This window comes from Kogia breviceps, chromosome 2 (genome assembly GCF_026419965.1).
Source record: "Kogia breviceps isolate mKogBre1 chromosome 2, mKogBre1 haplotype 1, whole genome shotgun sequence".
NCBI lineage: Eukaryota > Metazoa > Chordata > Mammalia > Artiodactyla > Physeteridae > Kogia > Kogia breviceps.
The window spans coordinates 54,798,092-54,820,059 of record NC_081311.1 but is presented as its reverse complement, the minus strand read 5'-3'; the positions used below and the strand labels follow the sequence as shown (position 1 = coordinate 54,820,059).

General features: G+C 51.5%; 2 protein-coding genes across 5 annotated transcripts in view; both read right to left on the bottom strand.

Moving 5' to 3' along the window:
• Positions 1 to 203: 203 nt before the first annotated feature.
• Positions 204 to 17,896, bottom strand: MAT1A (methionine adenosyltransferase 1A). The gene is made up of 9 exons (XM_059052833.2): positions 17,571 to 17,896; positions 13,834 to 13,911; positions 12,871 to 12,993; positions 9,706 to 9,818; positions 9,203 to 9,346; positions 4,720 to 4,938; positions 3,446 to 3,628; positions 2,981 to 3,114; positions 204 to 2,310 (listed from the first exon to the last, which is right to left on the bottom strand). Exons 1-9 carry the CDS (start codon positions 17,662 to 17,664, stop codon positions 2,208 to 2,210), a joined length of 1,191 nt encoding a protein of 396 aa, XP_058908816.1. The 5' UTR covers positions 17,665 to 17,896; the 3' UTR covers positions 204 to 2,207.
• Positions 13,862 to 21,968, bottom strand: part of DYDC1 (DPY30 domain containing 1) — a 159,126-nt gene continuing 151,019 nt past the window's right edge. For all 4 annotated transcript variants that reach the window (XM_067025254.1, XM_067025255.1, XM_067025252.1 and 1 more), the window contains one exon: positions 13,862 to 13,911. The gene's annotated coding sequence lies outside the window, so the exon portion shown is untranslated. The remainder of the gene's footprint in view (positions 13,912 to 21,968) is intronic.

Here is a 21,968-nt window from a genome sequence, read left to right as displayed (position 1 = left end):
GGGCGGCGTGCTGCATAATGAATACGGTGATGACGCAGGAGGTGGCGTGAGACGCCTTAACCTGTGCTGGCTGGGTGCCGCATGCACGGGACTGGAGGGACCCTGGCTGGGAAACCATGAGTGCAGGACACCTGCTTCGCTGCGGGACGGGGATCAGGTAACGTTACTTGGAGGGGGCTGCAGGCAAAAACTAAGCGTAGAGTAGTTGCTCCTTGAGTTTTTATTCACCGGTTTAGCAGGAACTATTAACAAATAGACTCTAGTTTCATATAAACAGTGTTGACCCCCAAAAAACCTTGTTTCTCCAGTGGGTGGGGAAAGTATAAAATTCTGAATTTTCACTTCGAATATGGCCCAAGTTAGAGGAACTCAGCCACCTGCAAAGCTGAGCCTCCCTCTCCCGAAAGGAACTCAAGACTTCCTGGGTGACCTGGAGCCCTGAGAGAGACTTGAGCTTCCGTATCACACACACCAGCTCTAGGCTTTTATGGAGATCTGGGCTTCTTTTTCTGCCCTGAACAGCTGCCTTTTCCCTGAGGGGAAGAGAAAGCCAAGGGTCTTTGTACTTCAGGCCTAGAGCCCAGCTGCTGGCCGTCTGCCACCCAGATGAGGCTTGCTGGGCTGTGTCTCCCAGCCAGATCCAGCACCATGTGCCCCAGAAAGGTGGCCAGTCCCTAGTGTCCTCCAGAAGCCCATGGAGGTCTGTACCTGAGCCTGTGGTCTGGGGAGCTGGGGAGAAGGTAGAGGTGCAGCTGTCAGAGGCCCAGACTGAGGAAGGGGGTTGGGGGGAGTGGGTACCAGCCACAGATGGAAAGGCTGGGGAATGTGCGGCTTGCAAGACCCCAGTGTGCAAAGGACCACCCAGGACCTCAGGGGTAGAGCTGCCCCCAGAGGCTGCCTGGTAAAGGCAGAAATCTCATGACATCCTGACTGACTTATGTCCCATCAGGGGTCAAGCCCTGCCACTTGAGTCACCATTTAACATTTGATATTCGGGCCTTAGGGCTGTCCTCTCTGGAAGGGGGGTCTGAGGGGCTCACCCACTTATTCCAACAGCACTCAGACTGCAGGGGTTACAGAGGGGCCAGAGAGAGAGAAGCCGTGGAGGACACAGGGTTCCATCCCTTGTTTAAGGGACAAGCTGCTGCTCCTGCTGTAGGAAGCCCAATGGGACAGGACTGGCCTTGGACCCTTACCCTAAGGGTCCACAGGCCCAGCCCTGCGTGTCCCTGAGTGGTCAGGGGCTGGGATTATACCGCTGCCTCTTAATTCCCAACTCCAGCCCAGCCCTGTGGGCCAGGATAGCCAGCGCACCCCGAACTGTCTTCTGAAATGAAAGAGGCAAAGCAAACACCCCTCTGGTTCTGTCCTGACTCTGCAGATCATGGCCCAGGGCTCACCAAGGGGTTAATCCCCTAATTCCCAGCAACCTCAGGCCTTCAGGACAGAGGTCACAGCCTCATCTCAATCCGCTTGGTCATTGCTCAGACCTGTCTCTGGCATGAGATGGGGGGGCTGGCGGCGGGGGACACGGTGTATGGGCTCCCGCTCTCACATCTAGGCCCTGACCCACGCAGCTGTAGGGACTTGTGAAAGCTACTTCGGCTTCCCCATCTATACATTCAGGTAACCAGGGTGTCACCTCCCTGTGTTGCAGTGAAGAAGAAATGAGATCAGTGAGTAGCTCGGGCCCTTAAACATTAGACGCTCTCACCCCTGCCACAAGCCCAGCCTGGGAGGGCCTCTGGAAGGCCAGGGCTCAGGACGCTGACCGCACGGCCGCAGATGTGAGGGGCAGCCTCAGCATACCCAGGCCCACACGGAGCCCTGAGATCTGTGCCGTGTGCTGCCCTCGGCACACGCCAGAGAGGCAGGGGCTGGTCAGCGTCCAGGCTGTGGCGGAAGGTGAGCGAGGGGATTTACTGCCGACACGGGTGGGATTTCCACTAAATTCGCGTCACCTTGGTCTGAGGGAGAGGCAGGGGAACCTCGTGACTACTCTCACGAGGAGATCTGAGCCCGGCACCAGGAGGCCCCCTCCTCCTGCTAAATCAGAGGGGCCTGCCTTTGCCAGGGAGGCGGCAGTGAGTGGGCAAGGCCCAGCCCGGGGTCCGGGAGATCTGAGAGTTGGGGTCCTAGAAAAGAGGAACACAGCTCTGTTTCACCCAGATGCCTCCATGATGCGGCCAGGCCCGGTCCCACCAGCACTAAAACACAAGCTTTTTTGGAACTTCCCAGGGGAACTCGCTTCTTCCGAAATGGCCATAGCATGCCGTCTTCTGGTAGATGGGCTTCTTCAAATCCAAGTCCCTGCATGTTCAGCAGATAAAAAAAGGTCATTTCTAATGGAAAAGGAGCAGAGTTTCTTTCTCTGAATTTGGGCACAGGAGCAATTAAGAGACTACGATAGTCTGTGTGGGTGGTGTTACCCACCCGAGAACAACTAACTCCCCGTAAGTATTCTGTCTCCGCCATGCCACGTCTTACGAGGTGACTGCCACTGGTGCTTAGGAAACAGGCTGAGTTCAGGGACAGCCTGACTGATCACACAAATGCACCAGGAACCAGGGATTTGAACTCTGGCCTACTCTCAACTCCACTCACCTGGCCCAGACCGACATCAACACCGCCAAGCTCCAGGCAGCAGGGGTGGCATCAGAAACGAGAGCAGGTGGGGTGGACTTGCCGACTAAATTCCCAGCCAACGGGCCTTGTGATTATTTTCCTAAGATCCCCCACCTGCTCAAAGATGGGCCCCCTGGGGTCAGGGTCTGCTGGGCCAGCAGGGACCCAACCCAGCTGCCTTCAACCTGAAAACCAGACATCCTGCATTTGGGGTTTGCAGTGTGCTGGACCAAGAGCCTGAAGCCCCTCCTGCTTCTGGGAGGCTGAACATCCTTCCTTCTGCTTCCCTTTCCAATGAGCTGAGCACCGGGTGAGGGAAGAGGGTCCTGCCCAACAGAGGGGGCGGTCCTTTTACCTGACGATGACGCCAGGCCGAAGGTCGAAGTTCTTGTTGACCACATCCAGCAGCTCTCTCTCTGTCTTCTGGGAGGTTCCGTAGGTGAAGATGGAAATGGACAGCGGCTCGGCCACACCAATGGCATAGGACACCTTCCAGAAGAGTCCGGGGTCAAGGACGGGCCCCTTGCAGAGACCGACATCCTCAGGGAGGGGACGCTGCAACCACGCCCTGCCCAACACGTTCCCCCAGCCCCCCATCTGCCTAGAAATCCCTGCCATCTTCACGGTGGGCGGTTTCTGTACGTGCCCCGCTGCCTGAAGACTTGTTTTCCCACTCCCAGGTTTGCAGGGCACCGGCCACAGAGCCCAACACGACACACACAGAGTCGCATCCTCCGGCAAAGTGTGGGCCTTCCCCTAGGCCAGAGTGCCCTTACTCAGGGTAGACCTGGGGGGCGAGCAGCAGGGGGATCCGACCCACCTGCACAAGCACTCTCCGGCAGAGCCCCGCCTTCACCAGGGACTTGGCCACCCAGCGGGCAGCATACGCGGCCGAGCGGTCCACCTTGGTGTAGTCCTTCCCGGAGAAGGCGCCCCCGCCGTGCGCACCCCAGCCACCATAGGTGTCCACAATGATCTTACGACCAGTGACGCCCGCATCCCCCTGCGGAGGGAAAGGAAGACACAGAGGGAGGATGTGGGAGGCAGGGGCGGCCAGAGCACTGCAGTGGCCGCTGGACCACAACTTGGCGGTGGTCCCCGAAGATTCTTGGGGCACATGTTCCAAAGACCCCTTGGCTGGGAGTCAGCCAGAAACCCTGGGCTCTAATCCCAGTTCAATCACTGACGAGTCACAGAAGTCAGGACACCTGTCAGAGCCTCGTCAGAAAGGGCAAAAGGTGGGCCAGCTGGGGCCACAGCCCGCTCATAAAGCCTTTGTTTGTAGGAGTCAATCATAACGGAGAAATCCAAGTGCAGGAGGAAACCGCGCTGTGACACATACACCCTGGGCTGTGCCCCGGCTGGTGTCACCCGGCAAACGTTAAATTGCCCATTTCCTCAAGTGTCTGCTCTGTGCATCTCTGTCAACAAAGACGTTTGGGGGCAGGTGGGTCTCTATGTTTCTATGTTAAATGATGTGGGGAAAGTCTGCATACTATACCATCCCCCCGACCCCGCTTAGAGATCCACAGTTCAAAGCAGCATGCCGAGGCCCTGAGAAGTCCTGCAGGAAAACACAGTGAGCTGTGCCTTCCTTTCACCCTGAGTTTCTGCGTTACTTTGGCTATAGGACCCAACCCGGGGGCTCCGCTTTGTGGCAACACGTCCACAGGGAGGTGCCCCGGCGGTGGTCAGCAGCCTCTCGGAGGGGCTAGGGCACTCTCCGACTGCTCACACTGGCTGCACAGGAGAAAGGGGCAGCCCCATGTCCCCATCTAAAACACAGCCCCACCTTGGTGCCCACAAGAGCTGCAGGTCACATGTGGCCAAGACCCAGGAAGCGCCACCTGGGCAAGCTCAGCGCCCACGATGGTGAGTTAGCCCCAGGCAGGGTCAGGCGGCAGCTGGACGCGTATGAGATGTCTCGAGTGGGAGGGCTAGGGCGCACAGCAAGCTTCACAGAACGAGCTGACTTCACGTTTCGTCCACGGTCAGATCTACCTGGCCGAGCCACACAAAGCCACCACCCTCCTGCGGCCTTTGCACTCAGGGAGGTAAGCAAAGTCAGGGCCTCATTCAGAGCCGAGGACGCACCTGGGGACCTCCGATGACAAACCGCCCGCTGGGCTGCAGGTGGTAGATGGTGTCCTCATCCAGGTACTGGGCTGGCACCACGGCCCTGATCACCTGCTCCTTCAGGGCCCTGCGCATGTCCTCCAGCGTTATGTCTTCGTTGTGCTGCACGGAGATGACGATGGTGTGGATGCGCACGGGGATGACGGCGCCGCTGTCCTGCGTGTACTGCACTGTCACCTGGCGGGAGGCAGGTAGGGAGGAAACGTCGTGAGGCCCTGCCCTGAGTTGAGGACACATCACTGCCAGGCGCAGGTGCCCAGAAGGCAGGCAGGGCTCCCAGGAGCCAGAGGGACCTCCTGTCCTCAAAGGGCCTTCAGGAAAGTTCATCTGACACATTCTTCAACTGAATAACTGCCTGGTGCTGTGAGGTGACTGGGCATGAGGCACAAGCTGTTCCTACCTGTGACCACAATCAGTGCCACTTGGAGACTCAGGTGTCACACAGTTTCCACTCTGTGACCCACTAGACTCCACTCCTTCTACCTCAGAGGGTTCTGGGTGCCAGCAAATGTCCCTCTGCCAAAGCCCTGTCTTGACCCTCCGTGGCCCAGGACCAAGACACCCCGACTCCCATCAAGGCACACAGGGCTCCACAGGCCACAGGCCCACTGCCCCGGCCCCCTCAGTGGAGGAGCTCTGGAAGCATATGGGGCCAGAGGCCTTGCCTGCTGGAGGGACAGGGTGCGAGGGACTCGAGCCAGGGAGACTGAACTAGAGGGAGCAGTAAGCTCTGGGTCACCAGCCTCTGTGCGTTTGGACAAAAGCAAGGAAAAGCAGAGAGCTCGTGGAGGGAAGGATCCTGCCTGCAGCTCCCTGGCATTGCAGGCCACAGGGACAGAGCTGGGGTTCACTCCCTCCAGCGTGGGTCAGTTCTGTGCCCACTCTGCATATTATCAATGAATATTTAAACCATCCCAGCAAGATCGGCATTACTGTCTCCACTTTACAAATGAGGAAGACCAGGCTCTGAGAAGTGAAACAACTTCCCTGAAGTCACATGCCAGTCAGTGAAAAGCCCGAGAGCCAAACACTGCTCTGCCTGCCCCCAAAGCTTGTGTCACGCCCAGAGCAGCACAGAGAAAATGCTTTTGCACTCTGTCCTCTACCGACACATCAGGGAGCGCGAGAGCCCGACATCACAGCCTGATCTGTCCGGTGACGAAGGAGAGCAGTCTGGGCACCCTGGGCTTACAGAGCGAGAGCGAAAGGGATGGTGAGGATGGCAGATGAGGCTGGGAAAGAAAACAGAAGCCAGCAGTTGACTGAGCGTGTACCGCATGCGACAAGCCATGCCAAAAGCTGTGAGAAGCTGTCACCAGCCCCACTTTAAAGACAAGAAAGCTAAGGTTCCAGAACATAAACACTCTGGTCAAGATCACACAGCCAGCAAAGGTGGGCTGTGACCTTGCGCTGTGCGGCCTGGTGCCTGCGGCTCTGCCCAGCACAAGGTCGTCACCCAAGACCCTCAAGGCTGGAGCCACAGGCCCCGTTGCTACCCAAGGCAGCATGGACCCACAAGGGCAGTGACCGGAGGGGCTGTGAGCCTGCAGGAGTGCAGCTATGCTGGATGGTCTGGCAGCTGGCCAGCAGGCACATGACTGCTCCCCACCCCAAGGGCCTTGACAGGACCACAGGGCAGCAAACAGTGGCTCCTGGGGCTATGCTTGAGGTAAGGTCCCGGCCTGCCCAAAGGCCCCTCAGATATCCATCAAACATGGGAAGTGTATCAAACTCTACTTTATGTCCTGCCTGGTCCAAAGAGCCATAGGGTGGGATCCAGAAGAAGGAAGAGAAAGAGCCCTGACCCCACGATGCCTGATCCTAGTGAGACGGGCAGATGCACACCCCCTGTGCTCTGAGAGCAGCCCTTTAATGCTGGGCTGCGTGCACACAGGTCCCTGTGAGAGGGAGCTGGAGTTGGGGGCTTGGCGGGCTCCAGAGGGGAGGCCCTGTGGCGGCTCTGGGACCAGACCTGCTGCATCTGGCCTCAGGAGAAGGCTCATATCCTGTGCAGCCGCTGAGGCCCATCTCCACTGCTACTGGACTCCCCTGCTCTGCCACAAACCCCAAGCAGAGCTGTGGCAGAGCAAAGGGCCCCAAGCACCGCTCTTATCTCATCACGTCAGCAAGATGTGGGGAAAAGTACACCGTGGAAAACACAACTCTGGCCAGGTACAAAAATAGCCATCCATACTGCCTCTCAGCTCTCAGTATCAGCAGCACGAATTTGTTCAGGTGGAACGGCTCATCCTGTTCACAGGCAACACTCTGGGTAGATGAAGAAAATCCTTCACCAGTAAGGTACAGAGGAGAAGGCCCAGACATTGTTCCTGGCAGGGTGCCCGTCCCAGCGCAGCAGCCTCATGGAGGCTGGCCGAGGGCCTCAGGGAGAGGGCTCCATCAGCAGACCCCCGCCCCCTCTCTGATGCCCGCTGGCTCAGGGCCTGCCTGCAGCAGGGGAGTGAGGCCGACTTTGGTACCCAAAGTAGCATTTGTAAGAGAATTCAGTGTCTCCTTGCAAGAAGGGAAAGCCTGGAAGAGCCCATCCTCCCCTCCCTCCCTCACTGCCTTCTGGACTCAGAAACCTTCTGTTACTAAGCAAATACAGGAGGCCTTTCCTATTTCAGTGGGTCCAGTAGGTGGACCCTCCAGTCCTTACCCTCAGGCAGGGAGAAGGAAACCTGAGTCACTCCATTTACTTCCTCCCATCCCTGTTCTAGGATTTCCTTTTCTGTGAATCTCCAACCTGCTTCCCCATCACAGCACAGCTCTGGCACAGGACGGGGAGGGCTCTTTTCTTTTGGTATCATCACAATCTACACGTTTTAGCTCTCCTGCCCACAACCTCAAAGAACACCTGAGGGGTGCTCATGATTCCACTTCTCACCTTGGGGGTCATGTGGATAACACCGGAAGTCCCAAGGAAGGGTTTCTTTCAGGCCACAGAGGTACTCCCTTGCCCCAGGTACAGCTGATATGCAACTTCTGCCTTGTGTGGCCTTATACTTGGGGTGAGGATGCACCTCTGTGAAGCTGGAGTAGCGGGACAGAGTCGCACGCACCACGCTGAGCTATAAAACCACGTGAGCCAAATTCCAAGTGCGGGGTCAAGAGGAGGTCCCACCTGAGAGCGGCCAGAGAAGACCATGAGGAGGTGGGAACCACACTGGCCACTGACGGACAGGTGGGGGCCAGAGAAAGCTTCCAAGGAAGGCGAAGTGTGGGAGTGCAGGTGCAGAGCACCGAGAAAAAAGGGGAGCGTGAGTGAAAGGACATGGTTTAAGCAAAGACTGGGGATGGGGACAGAAGAAGGTAAAGCTGGAAGACCACACACGGCATTAAATACCAGAATAACAAGTAGCAAGGAAGCAGAAAGCTGTAGACAATTCTGAGCAGATACAAGGAAATTAAAAGTGAAGCCCAAAGGGAATTAACTGAAGTTTCCAGGCAGGGAGAACCTTTGGGAGGACACAGCACTGTTCCTGGGCCTGGCCTGGGAAATGGGGCTGGAGCGGAAGGGATGCACTAGAGGGAAAATGGGAGCCCAGGTAGAGTGGAGACAGACAGGGCTGGGGAAAGGTGGGCTCCATCGCACTCCTTCAGCTGAGGAGAGCTCCCGGGTCCCGTGTGTTTGCAGGGTGAATGAGAAATGGGGCTGGTGATTCAGTTAGAGCTGCAGGTGGAAGATCTGGAAGCGGAGTGTGCAGAGGTGAAAGCTGGATTCACAAGTGTGGGCAGGAGGGAAGAGCGTGGAAGAGGAAGTGCCAAGACCCCGCTGGAGTGTGGAAGAAGAGCTGGGGAAGGAAGCCTTGAGGAAAGGGGCCATCAGGGCCGTCAAGATGCGGGGAGAGAAGGCGGACAGGAGGCCTCTGCGTGTGCCAACACTTGCACCACCACCGGCCTTCAAATAATACAGACTTCGGTGCGGATTTCGTCACTGCAGGGAGCCCAGGGTTCAGGGCGGCTTGCCACAGAGAGTCAGAATCGGCAAAGCCTTTTTATGAGAAGCAAAGCGAAAGGGCCATAGCGAGCTACAGACAGTACTTGTTCACGGTGTGTTCAAGGTTGCTCAAGATGTGGAGACCTGATAGGCAGCGACCGAAAGTATGAAACTTGTTACAGAGGAGGTTTGTGGCAGGAATTGGGGAATCATATTACTAGAGTCAACTTATGCTAAGAAAGCTCCCCCACTAAAAACCTAGAACTGCTCTTTTCATTTTTCTGTGTCTTTTGAAATTTTTCATAATAAAATGTTGGGGGCAGGGGAGAAAAGATCCGGAGCTGAAGATTTTTGAAACAAATAGTTCTTTTCAGAATCAACAATTCTTTGAATGCCCAGATGCAACATTTGGATCTTAACAACGATCAGAATCAAGAGGAAGGGGGTGGTGTTTGAGGCACGTGTCTGGAGCCCCACGGGGGGCGGAGGGCAGGGGCTCACCTGCGTCTTGGAGTCGGGCCGCAGCCAGGGGAGCTGCCCCGAGCGCCGCAGTTCCGCCATGCGGGCGTTGAGTCTGTGCGCCAGGATGATGGTGAGGGGCATGCACTCCTCTGTCTCGTCTGTGGCGTAGCCGAACATCAGGCCCTGCAGCAGACACCTGCTTCAGACCACAGGCAACAACGCTCCTCAAATCTAAAGCCCCACTGGTCCTCCATCCTCACGGGTATGCAACTTTTGCACTGGGCACTCGTGGAGGGGAAGACGTGGTCCCCCCGAACTCAACACTCTAGAAGGGGAGACAAGCCCACACCAGGCGTCCCCAACCCTCCCTGCCCTCAAGTTGCTACCCTGAAGAAGGGGTGACTCACTCTAGGCATGGGGGCGGGAGGGTCTACCCCACAGTGCATTCAGTCCATTACGCATGAACTTCCCCGGCTAGCCCCTCACACAGAGCACACTGCACTGCCGTCCTGACGCAGGGCCAACGCTCAGCGTTTAGTGACCTGATCTCCGGCACCGACATCCTCTTCGTTTCTGTCCAGATGGACACACTGGGCAATATCCGGGGACTGCTGCTCCAAAGCCACCAGCACGTTGCAGGTCTTGAAGTCAAAGCCTAGGCACAAGGACAGCAGGCCTGAGCAGACGGAGGCTGGAGCTCCTGGGGGACCGCTTGGCACACGACAGGGCACTTAGCGGCGTGGGTGGTCTCTCTACCATCCGTCTGGGCCCAGAGCTGAGGCCCAGGATAGGGAACATCAGTATCTTTCCCATCCTATCACGTGCAACTCTTTAGTCAAAAAAAATCCTCAACAGTGTATTAAATTACACCTTGATTAAAAATATATATCCTGGGCTTCCCTGGTGGCGCAGTGGTTGGGAGTCTGCCTGCCGATGCAGGGGACACGGGCTCATGCCCTGGTATGGGAAGATCCCACGTGCCACAGGGCGGCTGAGCCCGTGAGCCATGGCCGCTGAGCCTACACGTCTGGAGCCTGTGCTCCGCAACGGGAGAGGCCACAGTAGTGAGAGGTCCGCTACCGGAAGAAAAAAAAAAAAAAAATTAATTAATTAATTAATTAAAAAAAAAATATATATATATATATATATATCCTACACAGAGTGGCAGTATGAAGACCAAATAACAGCTACAGCTGCCCTGGCTGAAGGGCAGGTGGGTGACTCATGGCCCTTTCCCCTTTGCCAGTCCCAGAGGCATCTCCCAGGACCCAGGTGGAAAATCACTGCACTAAATGAACATCAAGGGCCCTTTCAACACTGCCGTTCAGAAGCCCAGGCATACGCCAAACCCAAGCATCAAATATACTGAACAATACAGTGTATGTGAACTCTCCAGAGACACTCCCAGAGCCAGAGTCCCCTGAGCCCGAGATGTGCCTGAGGCCTGGAGCAAAATGGAAAATCCACACCCCTGGAGGCCGAGGCCCCTTCAGGCCATCCCCAAAGCTCAAGCACAGAGATGGAGGCCGGTCCCCCCCAAGGTGGGGACAGCAGGCTGGGGCCTGGGACATGGAGTCTTGGGTAGCAGCAGCCCAGGCCAAGAAGCCCTGAGAGGGAGCCACCGGGCAGACAGCACAATGTCCCCGACACTGGTCCGCACTGGGCTCAGCTACAGGACAGACACAAATGAGGAGCTAAAACGCACAGAGGCGCACGCACCACAGGGACACGTATCAGTGACAAGATGACTGTCACCCTCTTTCCAGTCTGTCCTCCTACCCATGTGGCCAGAATGGGCTTATTAAAACAAACAAAACCACAAAAAAGCCTAGGTTCAATCTATCGTTTATGTTCATGCTTCAAGTGGGGACCTACCGCCAAAGGAAGTAAACCGGAAACCGCTCAGCTCCAGCCAGGCCTTCCCAGCTGAGAGCTCTCAGCCAACGGGAACTCAGGCTTAGCCTTAAACACGACCTCCTTTTCCACCTCCACTAGGGCTCTCTGCCTAGAATGCTCCTCCTCTGCCTCCCATCCCCCTCCACAAGACCATCTAGCTCTCTGAAAACGTCCTTGGACGGTCCCCCCCACAGCTCTTCACTGCACACTCTGCCTCCGACTGGCCGCCGGCCACCTTGTACTGTATCACTAATGCCAGGCAGTGCCCCCCACTCAGGAGCCTTCAGGCCACCTCTGTCCTCTGCAGCCCTTGTTCGCAGTGCAGGTTTCTGAATGCACAAACCAAGGAACAACCTTTAGGGAACAATCTTTAGCTGCCAAAGACTCACCTCATCACTCCGGGTCTAAATAATAAATCTTCTTAGCGTTGAAAATTAAAGGCTCCAAGTGATTCAGGAGAACAGAGTTCAGGGGACTAAGGGGAGATGGGGAGGGCTTGGAAAGTGGAGCCACTAGCCTACGGCCCTGTGGCTGCAGCCTGCTGGCCCGCTTGGAGCCACTAGCCTACGGCCCTGTGGCTGCAGCCTGCTGGCCCGCTTGGTGCAGACGCACCGACAGGCAGAGGTGGGCTCACTCCAGCTCCTCGCTTTCCAGGGGACGTTATACCTCCAGGGAAACGTTCCTGCTGCCTAATGCAGAGCAGGTTCGCTCTCAAATAAGGTCTAAATGTACATAAACAAGTCGGCTCTTCCTGACAGAACAGGGCGAAGGCTCTGCGTGGTAACGTGTCAGGAGGCTGCTGCTCTGGGACGACGCGTCTCCTCCACGGACACCCCGCATGCTGGCTGGGAGAACCAACCTGTACTCACTGGCTTCCTCCCAGCAATTCCCGATATACCCCCAAAACTTTCGTGTGCTCAAGTGAGTCCTTTGGGCGAGCCAGAAGGTGGCTGCACTGAGCTTGTATGTGTCCGCGCCCTCATGCAGAGAGCCTCTCTCACTTATGGAGATGCGTGCACATCACCCCAGCCTGCCCTGACCCACAAAGATGCCACACAACCCATAAGTAGAATGCAGTGTACACTGGCCCTAGCACCCTGTCCTTTCATGCCCTCCAGGCTGGGCCCCTTCCCAGCCTGCCCGGTCCCAGGTGTGGGAGTCTGCTTCAGGGCCCTCAGTTCTCTCCAGCTCTCACCCCCACCCCATCACAGGGCCCCTCCTCAACTCCCGCCAGGGCCTGGGCTGCTTCGCTGGGTTGTAGGCTCCCACACTGCCTGGCACTGGAGCTACCCTGGGCCAGCCTGTCTCCTCTGCCTGCTTTCGGCACCCGTTCTGGACTGAGTCACCTTCTTTGTCTATGTGGGGAAGCAGCATAACTTAGTAGAAAGTGCAGGAGTCCCAACCGGGGGGTGGGGGGTGGGGCAGCCACTTACTGATCGTGTCACCTTTCACAAGTTACTGACATATGGAAGCTTCAACTTCCTCATCTGCATAAGGAGCAGAGCTCCTCAAACAGGTAGGAAGATGCACACAGAGACCAGCCCCAGGTAGCGAACACGTCCCCAACAGAGGACAGCTCCTTGTACTGGGAGCTTCCTCCTCTTCCAAGATGGCAGGACAATAAACAAGACCAGAGTCAGCCATGGCTGGACAGGGGCTGATCCGCCTGGGCTGCCACACTGTTGTGCCAGAGGCTGTGAGCCCTGGACCCTGGAAGGCGGGCCTAGGAGCATCCTTCCCCCGGGAGGTATCTGCTCTTCCAGGAGACGGAGAGCCTCAGGTGGGACTCAGCCCTGGGGCCCTGGCCTCACCCTTGGCCGAGTCATCGTAGCCGATGTGCTTGATGGTGTCCCGCACCACCCGCTGGTAGTCCACCATGGCCACGGAGGTGATCTCCCCGCACAGCAGCACCATGCCCGTCTTACATACCGTCTCTGAAGGGAAGGAGACAGGTTAGTGGCCACGTGCTGGCGAAGGGGGCTCCACACCTGGACCTCTCACAGTGCTGAGAAAGAGACATGCAAGGAACTGCACAAGGAATGGACTCCAGAAGGAAAAATCATGATGCTAATAAGGAGAGTAAATCCTGGCACAAGTGCTGACCATCTTCACAGGCCACCTGGAGAACTGCAGCTTGGAAAGAATTGGTTACATGTGAGTTTTCATACCTCGCACTTACTATTGCATACTTGCCTGACCTTGAACTACTTATTCAGCCTCAGCTGTTGGATGAGGATAATCATAAGACTGCTGTGTGGATTAAAATGAGACACTGGCTGTATGTGGTCATAAAGAATGCAGAATGCAGCCAACATACGTGAGGCCTCTCCTGCTCCCTTATGGCTAAAACTCCACTGCAAGGCTTTAGGCGTGGGGTCCTGAGCAGAGAATCAAGGCAGGTTATTTGTAAAGATGTCAGGATGAAGTCCACCCTCAGAGGGGCACGGGTCCCCTCAGTGCTCATTCTGGGGGATAGGGTGGCCCTGGAGAGGGAAGGGTGGGTCTGTGCAGCAAAAAGGACAGGGTGCTGACCGTGAGGAGATCGGGGCTCTGATCTCCATACTGGGACCCGTACCCCATGACCTTGGCCAAGGCCCTGATTAAGCTGCACCCAAGATCTCCTCAGTAAAGTGAGGGGGCTAGACCTATCACCCCTGGAGCCCTCCAGGCTCTGAAGTCCCTGGATCTCTGCTGTGCTGAAGGCTTCAACACAGGCAAAGGTTTCAAGCTCAGCCCACTCAGGTCTCCAGCAGGAGGGATCAGGCGTTTCTTACCACAGGCCACCTTGGCACTGGGGTCCTGCTTGAGATGCGCATCCAGAACTGCATCACTGATCTGGTCACAGATCTTATCTGGACAAGAATGAACATGTGTAAGAATCACAGGAATAGTAAGCCTAGCAAACTGAAATGTTAAAATAATTAGATATTTCGTCAGTTTACATATCGAATCTACCTAAGAGGACACTTTTTAAATATAAGTAATTATAAATTTTTTGGAATTTTTATTTATTCCCACTTCTGCCTTAATATTGGATGATGTATATTATATAAAGTCATAGAATTCCCTAAAAAAAGAAATATATTCCAAAACCAGTTACAAGAGCCTAAAGCAATTCTCACACACACACACACACACACACACACAAACACGCACGCATATTCTTCTAACTGAAAAGTATTTCATTCCTCAGCAAATTCCCTTTAATTCTAACATCTAGAAAAGTCCTAGAAACAGAAGTTAAAACCCTAACTGATGACATCAGTAAGATTAGGTACCAAGAGGCAGACTAGGATGGGTCAGACACATTGTACCGCTGGTCCCACAAGATGCAGTGTGCTGTGTAGGAAATACCACACCCAGTTCTGGGACTACACCTGTAAGAATCCCATAAGAGAACCTTTGCACATTACTGCCAATGTTGTTTTGCAGAATACTTCCACAAGCAGCTCTCAGATCCTTCCCACCGTCACTCAGCCTCCTGAAAGCCAGATATCCTAACAGCTGGGTTTGACCTCCTCAATCAAGGTGGGACTGACAAAGAGTTCAACATGAGCTGGCATTTCATCTTATTCTACGATTTGCCTTAAAGACTCTCTATGGTCTAGGGCTTCCCTGGTGGCGCAGTGGTTAAGAATCCGCCTGCCAATGCAGGGGACACGGGTTTGAGCCCTTGCCAGGGAAGATCCCACATGCCGCGGAGCAACTAAGCCCGTGCGTCACAACTACTGAGCTTGCACTCTAGAGCCTGCGAGCCACAACTACTGAAGCCCACGGGCCTAGAGCCTGTGCTCCGCAACAAGAGAAGCCACAATGAGAAGCCCGCACAACGCAACGAAGAGTAGCCCCCGCTCACCACAACTAGAGAAAGCCCACACACAGCAACAAACGCCCAACGCAGCCAAAAATAAAAACAAATAAATCAATAAATTTTTTTAAAAGGACTCCCCATGGTCGAGTATGTAGACACTGTGGAAAAATCCACTCTTGCTTTGGCGTTATGTTCACAAATTCAGAAAAAAAAAGTGACATCTATTTACACATATGACATCTCATTTAGTGTTCAAAAATACCCATAGAGTCTGCTCTTAGTAAATTAATAAGTTTTTTTCCAGCTTTATTTGGGTATAATTGGTATATTAAAATCTGCATATAATTAATGTATGTAATTTGGTAAGTTTGGTCATATGTACATACGTGTATTACCATCACCACCATCAAGGTTTAATAAACATTCATCACCTCCAAAATTTCCTTGTGTCCCTCCTGTAGTTTTTTAAGTTTTTAAATTAAGAATGCTGGTCCAGAATCAAGCATTTCTGCTTTTGAAAGTGCCTATTAAGTTCTGCAGTTAAAATGTTAGGTAATCTGAAGGTGAATTCTCTAATCTTTCCTTCAGAAACTGCTACTAAACATATATTTGAGTTTTTCTATCTTCCTGCAGATACTGGTTATAAATTTAGGTTTGCCTGAGCCCATGCCTCTGCAACCCCCTACCAATCATGACCTCCTGCTGCCCAAATACCCACTTTAGACCCAGCCATCAGGCCTCCTAAGAGCCACTCACACAATGACCATGGATGACTCTGCTCGTTTAGACGACACAGCTCACGTTTCCAATGCACACAGGGAAATAGGATAAGGGATATTAGGGATAAAGCTGGAGTTGAGCAAGGGTATTACGACAGCTTCACAGACTAAGATAATGCGTTAGGAGGTCCTTTCTGAACTGTTTCTTGAGGCTTTCGAAATTTCTATCAATATCACTTAGTAGTCTTAAGATAGCCAATAGTTGGTTTTCTTGGAAGTTGAAAAAGAAGCATTAATTTTATCTTTCTGATGGAGAGGAATTCAGCACTGGAATGACAAGCAGAAAGCCACCAAGGAAACTGTCTTAACGTGAACAGCTAATTTATGGTGGCAAGCGCAAGGAGAATCAGACAAATTGAAGGGCTGCCATTAAGTAGACAGAACAGCCAATTGATTGGCTGGAATTTTCATTCTTTGTCCATTGAGCACATTGTTGTGTGTAAAATGGGACCACTGGTGACTGCGTGACAAAGTACCCACTTCTTCCACATGGAGCAAATCCTATCTATTGCCATCTCCTAACCTGTATATGTCTTTCATACGTCATGGAGCTGTCCAGAATATGTTAGACATAGCAATGGATCTGAGATTATGAGTAGTTAACCTAGGAACTTCATAAAGTCGTGCAGAATGAAAGATGCTATGTACATTGAATTGAGCTAAGTTACGTACAAAACTCAGTTTAAGCCAAGATTTCTCAACAGCAATACTGACCTTTGGGGCTGGAAAATTTCTTCTTTGTGGGGGATGGTCTTGTGCATTCAGGGTGTTTAGAAGCACACCTGGCCTCTATCCACTAAATGCCAGTTTCACCCCAAGCCCGCCCCACCCCCCGACAGCTGTGACAGCCAAAATGTTCCAGACACTACAAAATGCCCTTGCGGGAAAAGGGCACACTCTCCCCAGCTGAGAACCAGTGGCTGAAGCATATGGAAGGAGCAGTGCACTGAGATATCTAAAGCTGGGTTACGAGGTATGAAAGTTAAAGCTCTTTGAGAAAGAACAAGGATGAGGAAGATGAAAAAAAGTTAGACTTGGTGATGATTAGTTACCAAGAACTTCAACTACTCCAGTGAATTCTGAAGAGGTGCTTAAATATATAAATCAGTGTGTCTGGCCCCCAAGGTTCTCCTAGACCAGTGGTTCTGAAAGTGTGGCTCCCTCATCAGCAGCATCAGCATCGCCTGGGAACTTCTTCAGAACACAAATTCTTGAGCCTCACCCAAGATCTACTAAATCAGGAACTCTGGGGGTGGAGCCCAGCACGTTGTGTTCTAACAAGCCTGTGGGGTGACGTTGATGCACCCTGAAGCCTGGGAACCACTGTCCCAGAAAGTTGAGGCTCCCACTGTGGTCTTCACGGAAGCCTCTCGTTTCCTCACATCACACAGTCCTCCTACCTTTCAGAGACCCAATAAAATGCTGGAAATTTCTTCCAGAGATCTGTCTCAGCCCCTGTATAGAACGCACTGCCGTTCATTTCTAAACTGCACATGCTTTACATGCAAAACTTAGTGACCCATGGTCCTGCTTGCGGGAACATTCTCTGTTGACTTAAGCTGCTCATTGATAATAAAGCTTTACTCAAAAAAAAAAAATCTCTATATATAGAGTTAATACCTGATGATACACTTTACACATATGATATGTTTATACAACCAACTGTGTGTTCTCTGTCATAGTCCCACTAGGAGGAGATGCTGGTGGTGGGCTACAGCACAGATCCTCGGCTTCGTTGACTTACAATTTATTATTTGCACAAGTGACTGTTTTACAAAACTGCAAATTAACAGAATAAAAAAATACTGCATATTGTTCTTGCCAAGATCCCTTATAGTTACTGATACACATCATTTTCCAGGCCTTCAGTAACAGCGACCCCCCAGTACAGGTCACCATCCAACCAGGACCACCTACTTACCCGGGTGCCCCTCTCCAACAGATTCTGAGGTGAACATGAAGGCCCCTTCCTCACTTAGAGAATGGTCACACAAGCCATCCACCGGTCCATTCATCTCTTCACACTGCTCCACTCAGTTTCTTCAAGGTAACAATTTTAATGCTGGGACTTGGCCTGAGGGTTCTGTTTGTTTGTTTGTTTCCTTCTTTAAACCCAACAGGCTCGGTCTCTGCAGAGCCACAGGGCTCACTTCTGCCTAAATGCCTGCAAGCGCACGTGAGAGTAAAGGTGCGGAGGGATGAGAAGGGAGGGACTGGAGAGGGATGTGTCACTCCCTCCAACTGGCCAGAGCTTGCTCCTGAGTGACTCCTATATATGGAAAAGTGAAAGTGCCTGAATAATCATGTGAGAAAATTGGAGGAGTCCACTTCCTGGCGGGTGGGGGTGGGGTTGGGGTGTCTTCTCACCTTGAGGAATTTCAGCCCTTAGCTCTCATCTCCCAAGCCCTAAGCGTGTGGCCAATGTATGGCAAAGAAGGTTGTATAGACTCTGCATAACTGAAGCCCCTCTGGGACTCTGCCCTAGCTCTGCAGCTCATGTCCTCAGTGCACCAAGGTTAACATCCCACTTTGGAGGTGGGGGTCTGTGGTTACTCAGGGATACAAATAAATAGGAAGCAAAAAACTCCTTCCCAGAGATATGGTTTAGGCTGAGATTACAGCACAGGGTGCCTTTGCTCTTGGGTGCCCTGCCTCCTCGCCCACACCTTGTCTGAATTGGGCTCTTCCCCTTCTTCTACCTTCTCAGAACAAGAGTATGCACCTATATTCTGAGTCAGCTTGGATGTTACACAACAGATTCATTCAGAGGAAAAGCTTTTGAGCCCACATTTTTCTGCTAATAGAAATCACAGAAACTGTCAACTTCTCTAAGACGCTGGCAATCACATTAACAAGCAAGATGTCAAAAAAGTATCTGGACGGGCTACAGAGAACAATGATTTTTGGAAAAGGATTCTTGAGAGGCAGATTAATTATGGGCAAATCATCAGAGTCCAGTTTCCCAAAGCTTCTTATGATAAATTAAACATCTACATATTGGTCCTATACACTTGATAAACATCCTGCTCACGTGACTCCTGCATTATTTTTGCTTTGACCAAGAAAAGAAGTGGACAGGATTATATCCTGAACCAATTCCTACACTAAATGACAGCATCTTTCACTTCACTCCCTCCCATTCTCAGATCTAGCTGCATCCTCAGGCCCAAGGAACCATAGGGAATTGACATCACGGACAGTGAGAATGGGTGGAGAAACTGGTTCCCACTAGAACGCAATACAAAGTAATCAACCAAAACCTTGTGCATCAAGCACTGGACTGTGGGAAGCAAAAAGGAGGACACAATTGCCCCAATGAACAGTTCTGGCAACCAAATCCCCTCTGTACTTATGAGCATTTAAAATTTTTTTTCCAAATCTTGAGTTTTCCAACTGGTCAACAGTGGCAGTACTATCCCTCCAGGGAATTAAAACCGTATTAAAGCGATGTCTTCTGGTATAAAGTAAGAGATTTTACATATACACATTTAATCAGAGGCATTTTACAAAGAGGGAGCTAGAATGCTCAGTCACAAGACTGCAGAAGGTCCAAAGAGGAAAAGACCACTGGGAAGGGATGGAAAATGAGGAAACAGGGACTTTAGACAACATAGCCTTGTCCCTATCAACACACAGGAATCCTCCTGTTTGCACTTAAAATATTTCAACATCACTGTCCTTTTGTAAATTTCTTCTGGGTACACTGGTTTCAAACCTGGAGGCAATGTGAGCTAATGTTTAATGTGAACTGTAGACCTAGGTTACCATAGCATTTACAACTACAGCCATTATGTTCTAAATGTGTTTTAAGAGCAAGATGAAGTTTCAAGTACTCATGCAGATTCCTAGAGCTGGCAAGAAGCCAGAAAATAAAGCAGCCTAACTGCCCTCTGAATTCCAAAATGAATAACAGCATCATGGGGCGAAGAGGCATGAGGTGGGGCGGGGGGGAGTGGGTGGGGTGGAGTGGACAATGTCCTGTCCGGAGAAGTGGCACTTTCAGAAACATATGCAGGAGGTTTCTGCAGCCTGGACATAAATGCAGAGTGAGGGAAGGATCTGGAAGGCACCTAGTTGAGTATCCATCTTATATGAGTCTCATATGACTTCCCTACTAACTACTAGGCCACCGTACGCTCTTTCAGCAGATAAATGTTAACAAGAAGTGCACAAAACACGGTGGCTGGGAGTGCAGGCTTCAGGGCTGGAGTCCTGTTTTGCACCCACTATGCACCCTGCGGTAGGCTTCCTACACTCTCTAGGCTGCTGTTTCCTCATCTTGAAAGCAGGTTAAATAATTACCTACCTCAGAGCATTGCTGTCAGAACTACAAGAGATCACATGGGTATGCTGAGTATTGAGCATAGTGCTAGCACACAATAAGGGTTTAAAAAAATATTAGCTAAGCACCTTCTATGTACATATACATGATTTTCTTCTGAAAAAAAAAAAGCTCACCGTATACATGTTATTTGCATCTTGCTTTTCACAATATACTAAGGTCCTCTTTTTACATCTCAACATATAGGCAGACCTCATTTTTAGCACTTGACTAGTATCCCACAATGAGGATATACCGTAAGTTATTTAACTACTCATTCCCCAATGGCTGGATATTTTCAACTTCTCTAATTATTTAGTGTTACCATAATGCTGTGGAGAAGATACTAATCACTGGCATCCTTTTATAAAAAGACAAAATGCAAGGGCCTGGCAATGCTGAACCAGACCAAAGATTTCCCTTTTGTAATAAATTTTACCCAGTTAGAGAAAAGAAATAGCACTTCAACAAAGAGTTAAAACAGCAGCATCAATCTGCCCCCTTCAGATACAATTGGCAGACCTTGGCAATAACATAATTACTTAGAGAGCTGAATGTACAAGAACTACATAGCCCTAATCTGCTATCATAAACTCAAATTAAAGCCTCCCTTACGCAAAGACTGTCCCGTTCTCCCTTACGCATGAATTGTCCTAATGTCCCCCGACCCAGCCCCACTGATTACCTAAGTCCAATACATGTCAAAGGCCCAGAGTTTATCTCACTTCCATGTAGCAACCTTCAACTCTAAAGCTCTGCTGACTAATCTCTGAAGAAATTTGCCTTTGAAAATATCACTTTCAGTTAGATTTATCCCTGAGGCATCTCTAAATGTAAAATATCAAGTGGAAAACCATGTTTCTAATGAACAGTATATGTAGGCCACACGGACCAGTTTCAGGAATAAGCTTAAGGGCACTTTGTCCCACATAACACCATGAGGCAGCAGAACTAGTGGAAAGCAGCTGGCCAATGGTGCCCTTTGCCTGCCCCTGCACTGCCATGTCTGATGGCTATGCCACAGGCAGAAGAAAGGGCAATTTGATGACCTAAAACTCTGATGCAGAAGTGAAGTGTGCATCCACCTCTTAAATGCTGTTTAAGTGCAAACATTTCTAAACTTTGGTGAGAAACTCCCCTAACTTACATGGCATAATAACCACATGGAATATTTGTTTCTTTTGCCCTCATTAAACACAAACTTTTACCACATATGTTATCCTGGAACACAAATAATTTATTCATGAAAAAAGGTAAAACTGACTCAACACCACTTACTGAAGAGGCTGTCTTTTCCCCATTGTATATTTTTGCCTCCTTTGTCATAGATTAATTGACCATATGTGTGTGGGTTTATTTCTGAGCTCTCTATTCTGTTCCACTGATCTATGTGTCTATTTTTGTGCCATAACCATACTGTTTTGATTACTATAGCTTTGTAGTGTAGTCTGAAGTCAGGGAGCATGACACCTCTAGCTTTGTTCTTTTTTCTCAAGATTGCCTTTCTTGGGCTTCCCTGGTGGGGCCGTGGTTAAGAAGCCGCCTGCCGATGCAGGGGACACAGGTTCATGCCCCAGTCCGGGAGGATCCCACATGCTGCGGAGCGGCTGGGCCCGTGAGCCATGGCCCCTGAGCCTGCGCATCCGAAGCCTGTGCTCTGCAATGGGAGAGGCCACAACAGTGAGAGGTCCGTGTACCACACACACACAAAAAAAAGATAAAAATGATTGCCTTTGTTATTTGGGGTCTTTTGTGGTTCCACACAAATTTTAGGATTATTTGTTCTAGTTCTGTGAAAAACATCATGGGTATTTTGATAGGGATTGCATGACACAGCTACATGTAAAAGAATGAAATTAGAACATTTTCTCACATCATACACAGAAATAAACTCAAAATGAACTAAAGACCTAACTGTAAGACTGAAAACCATAAAAATCGTAGAAGAAAACATAGGCAGTACACTCTCTGACTTAAGTCTTAACAATATTTTTTGTA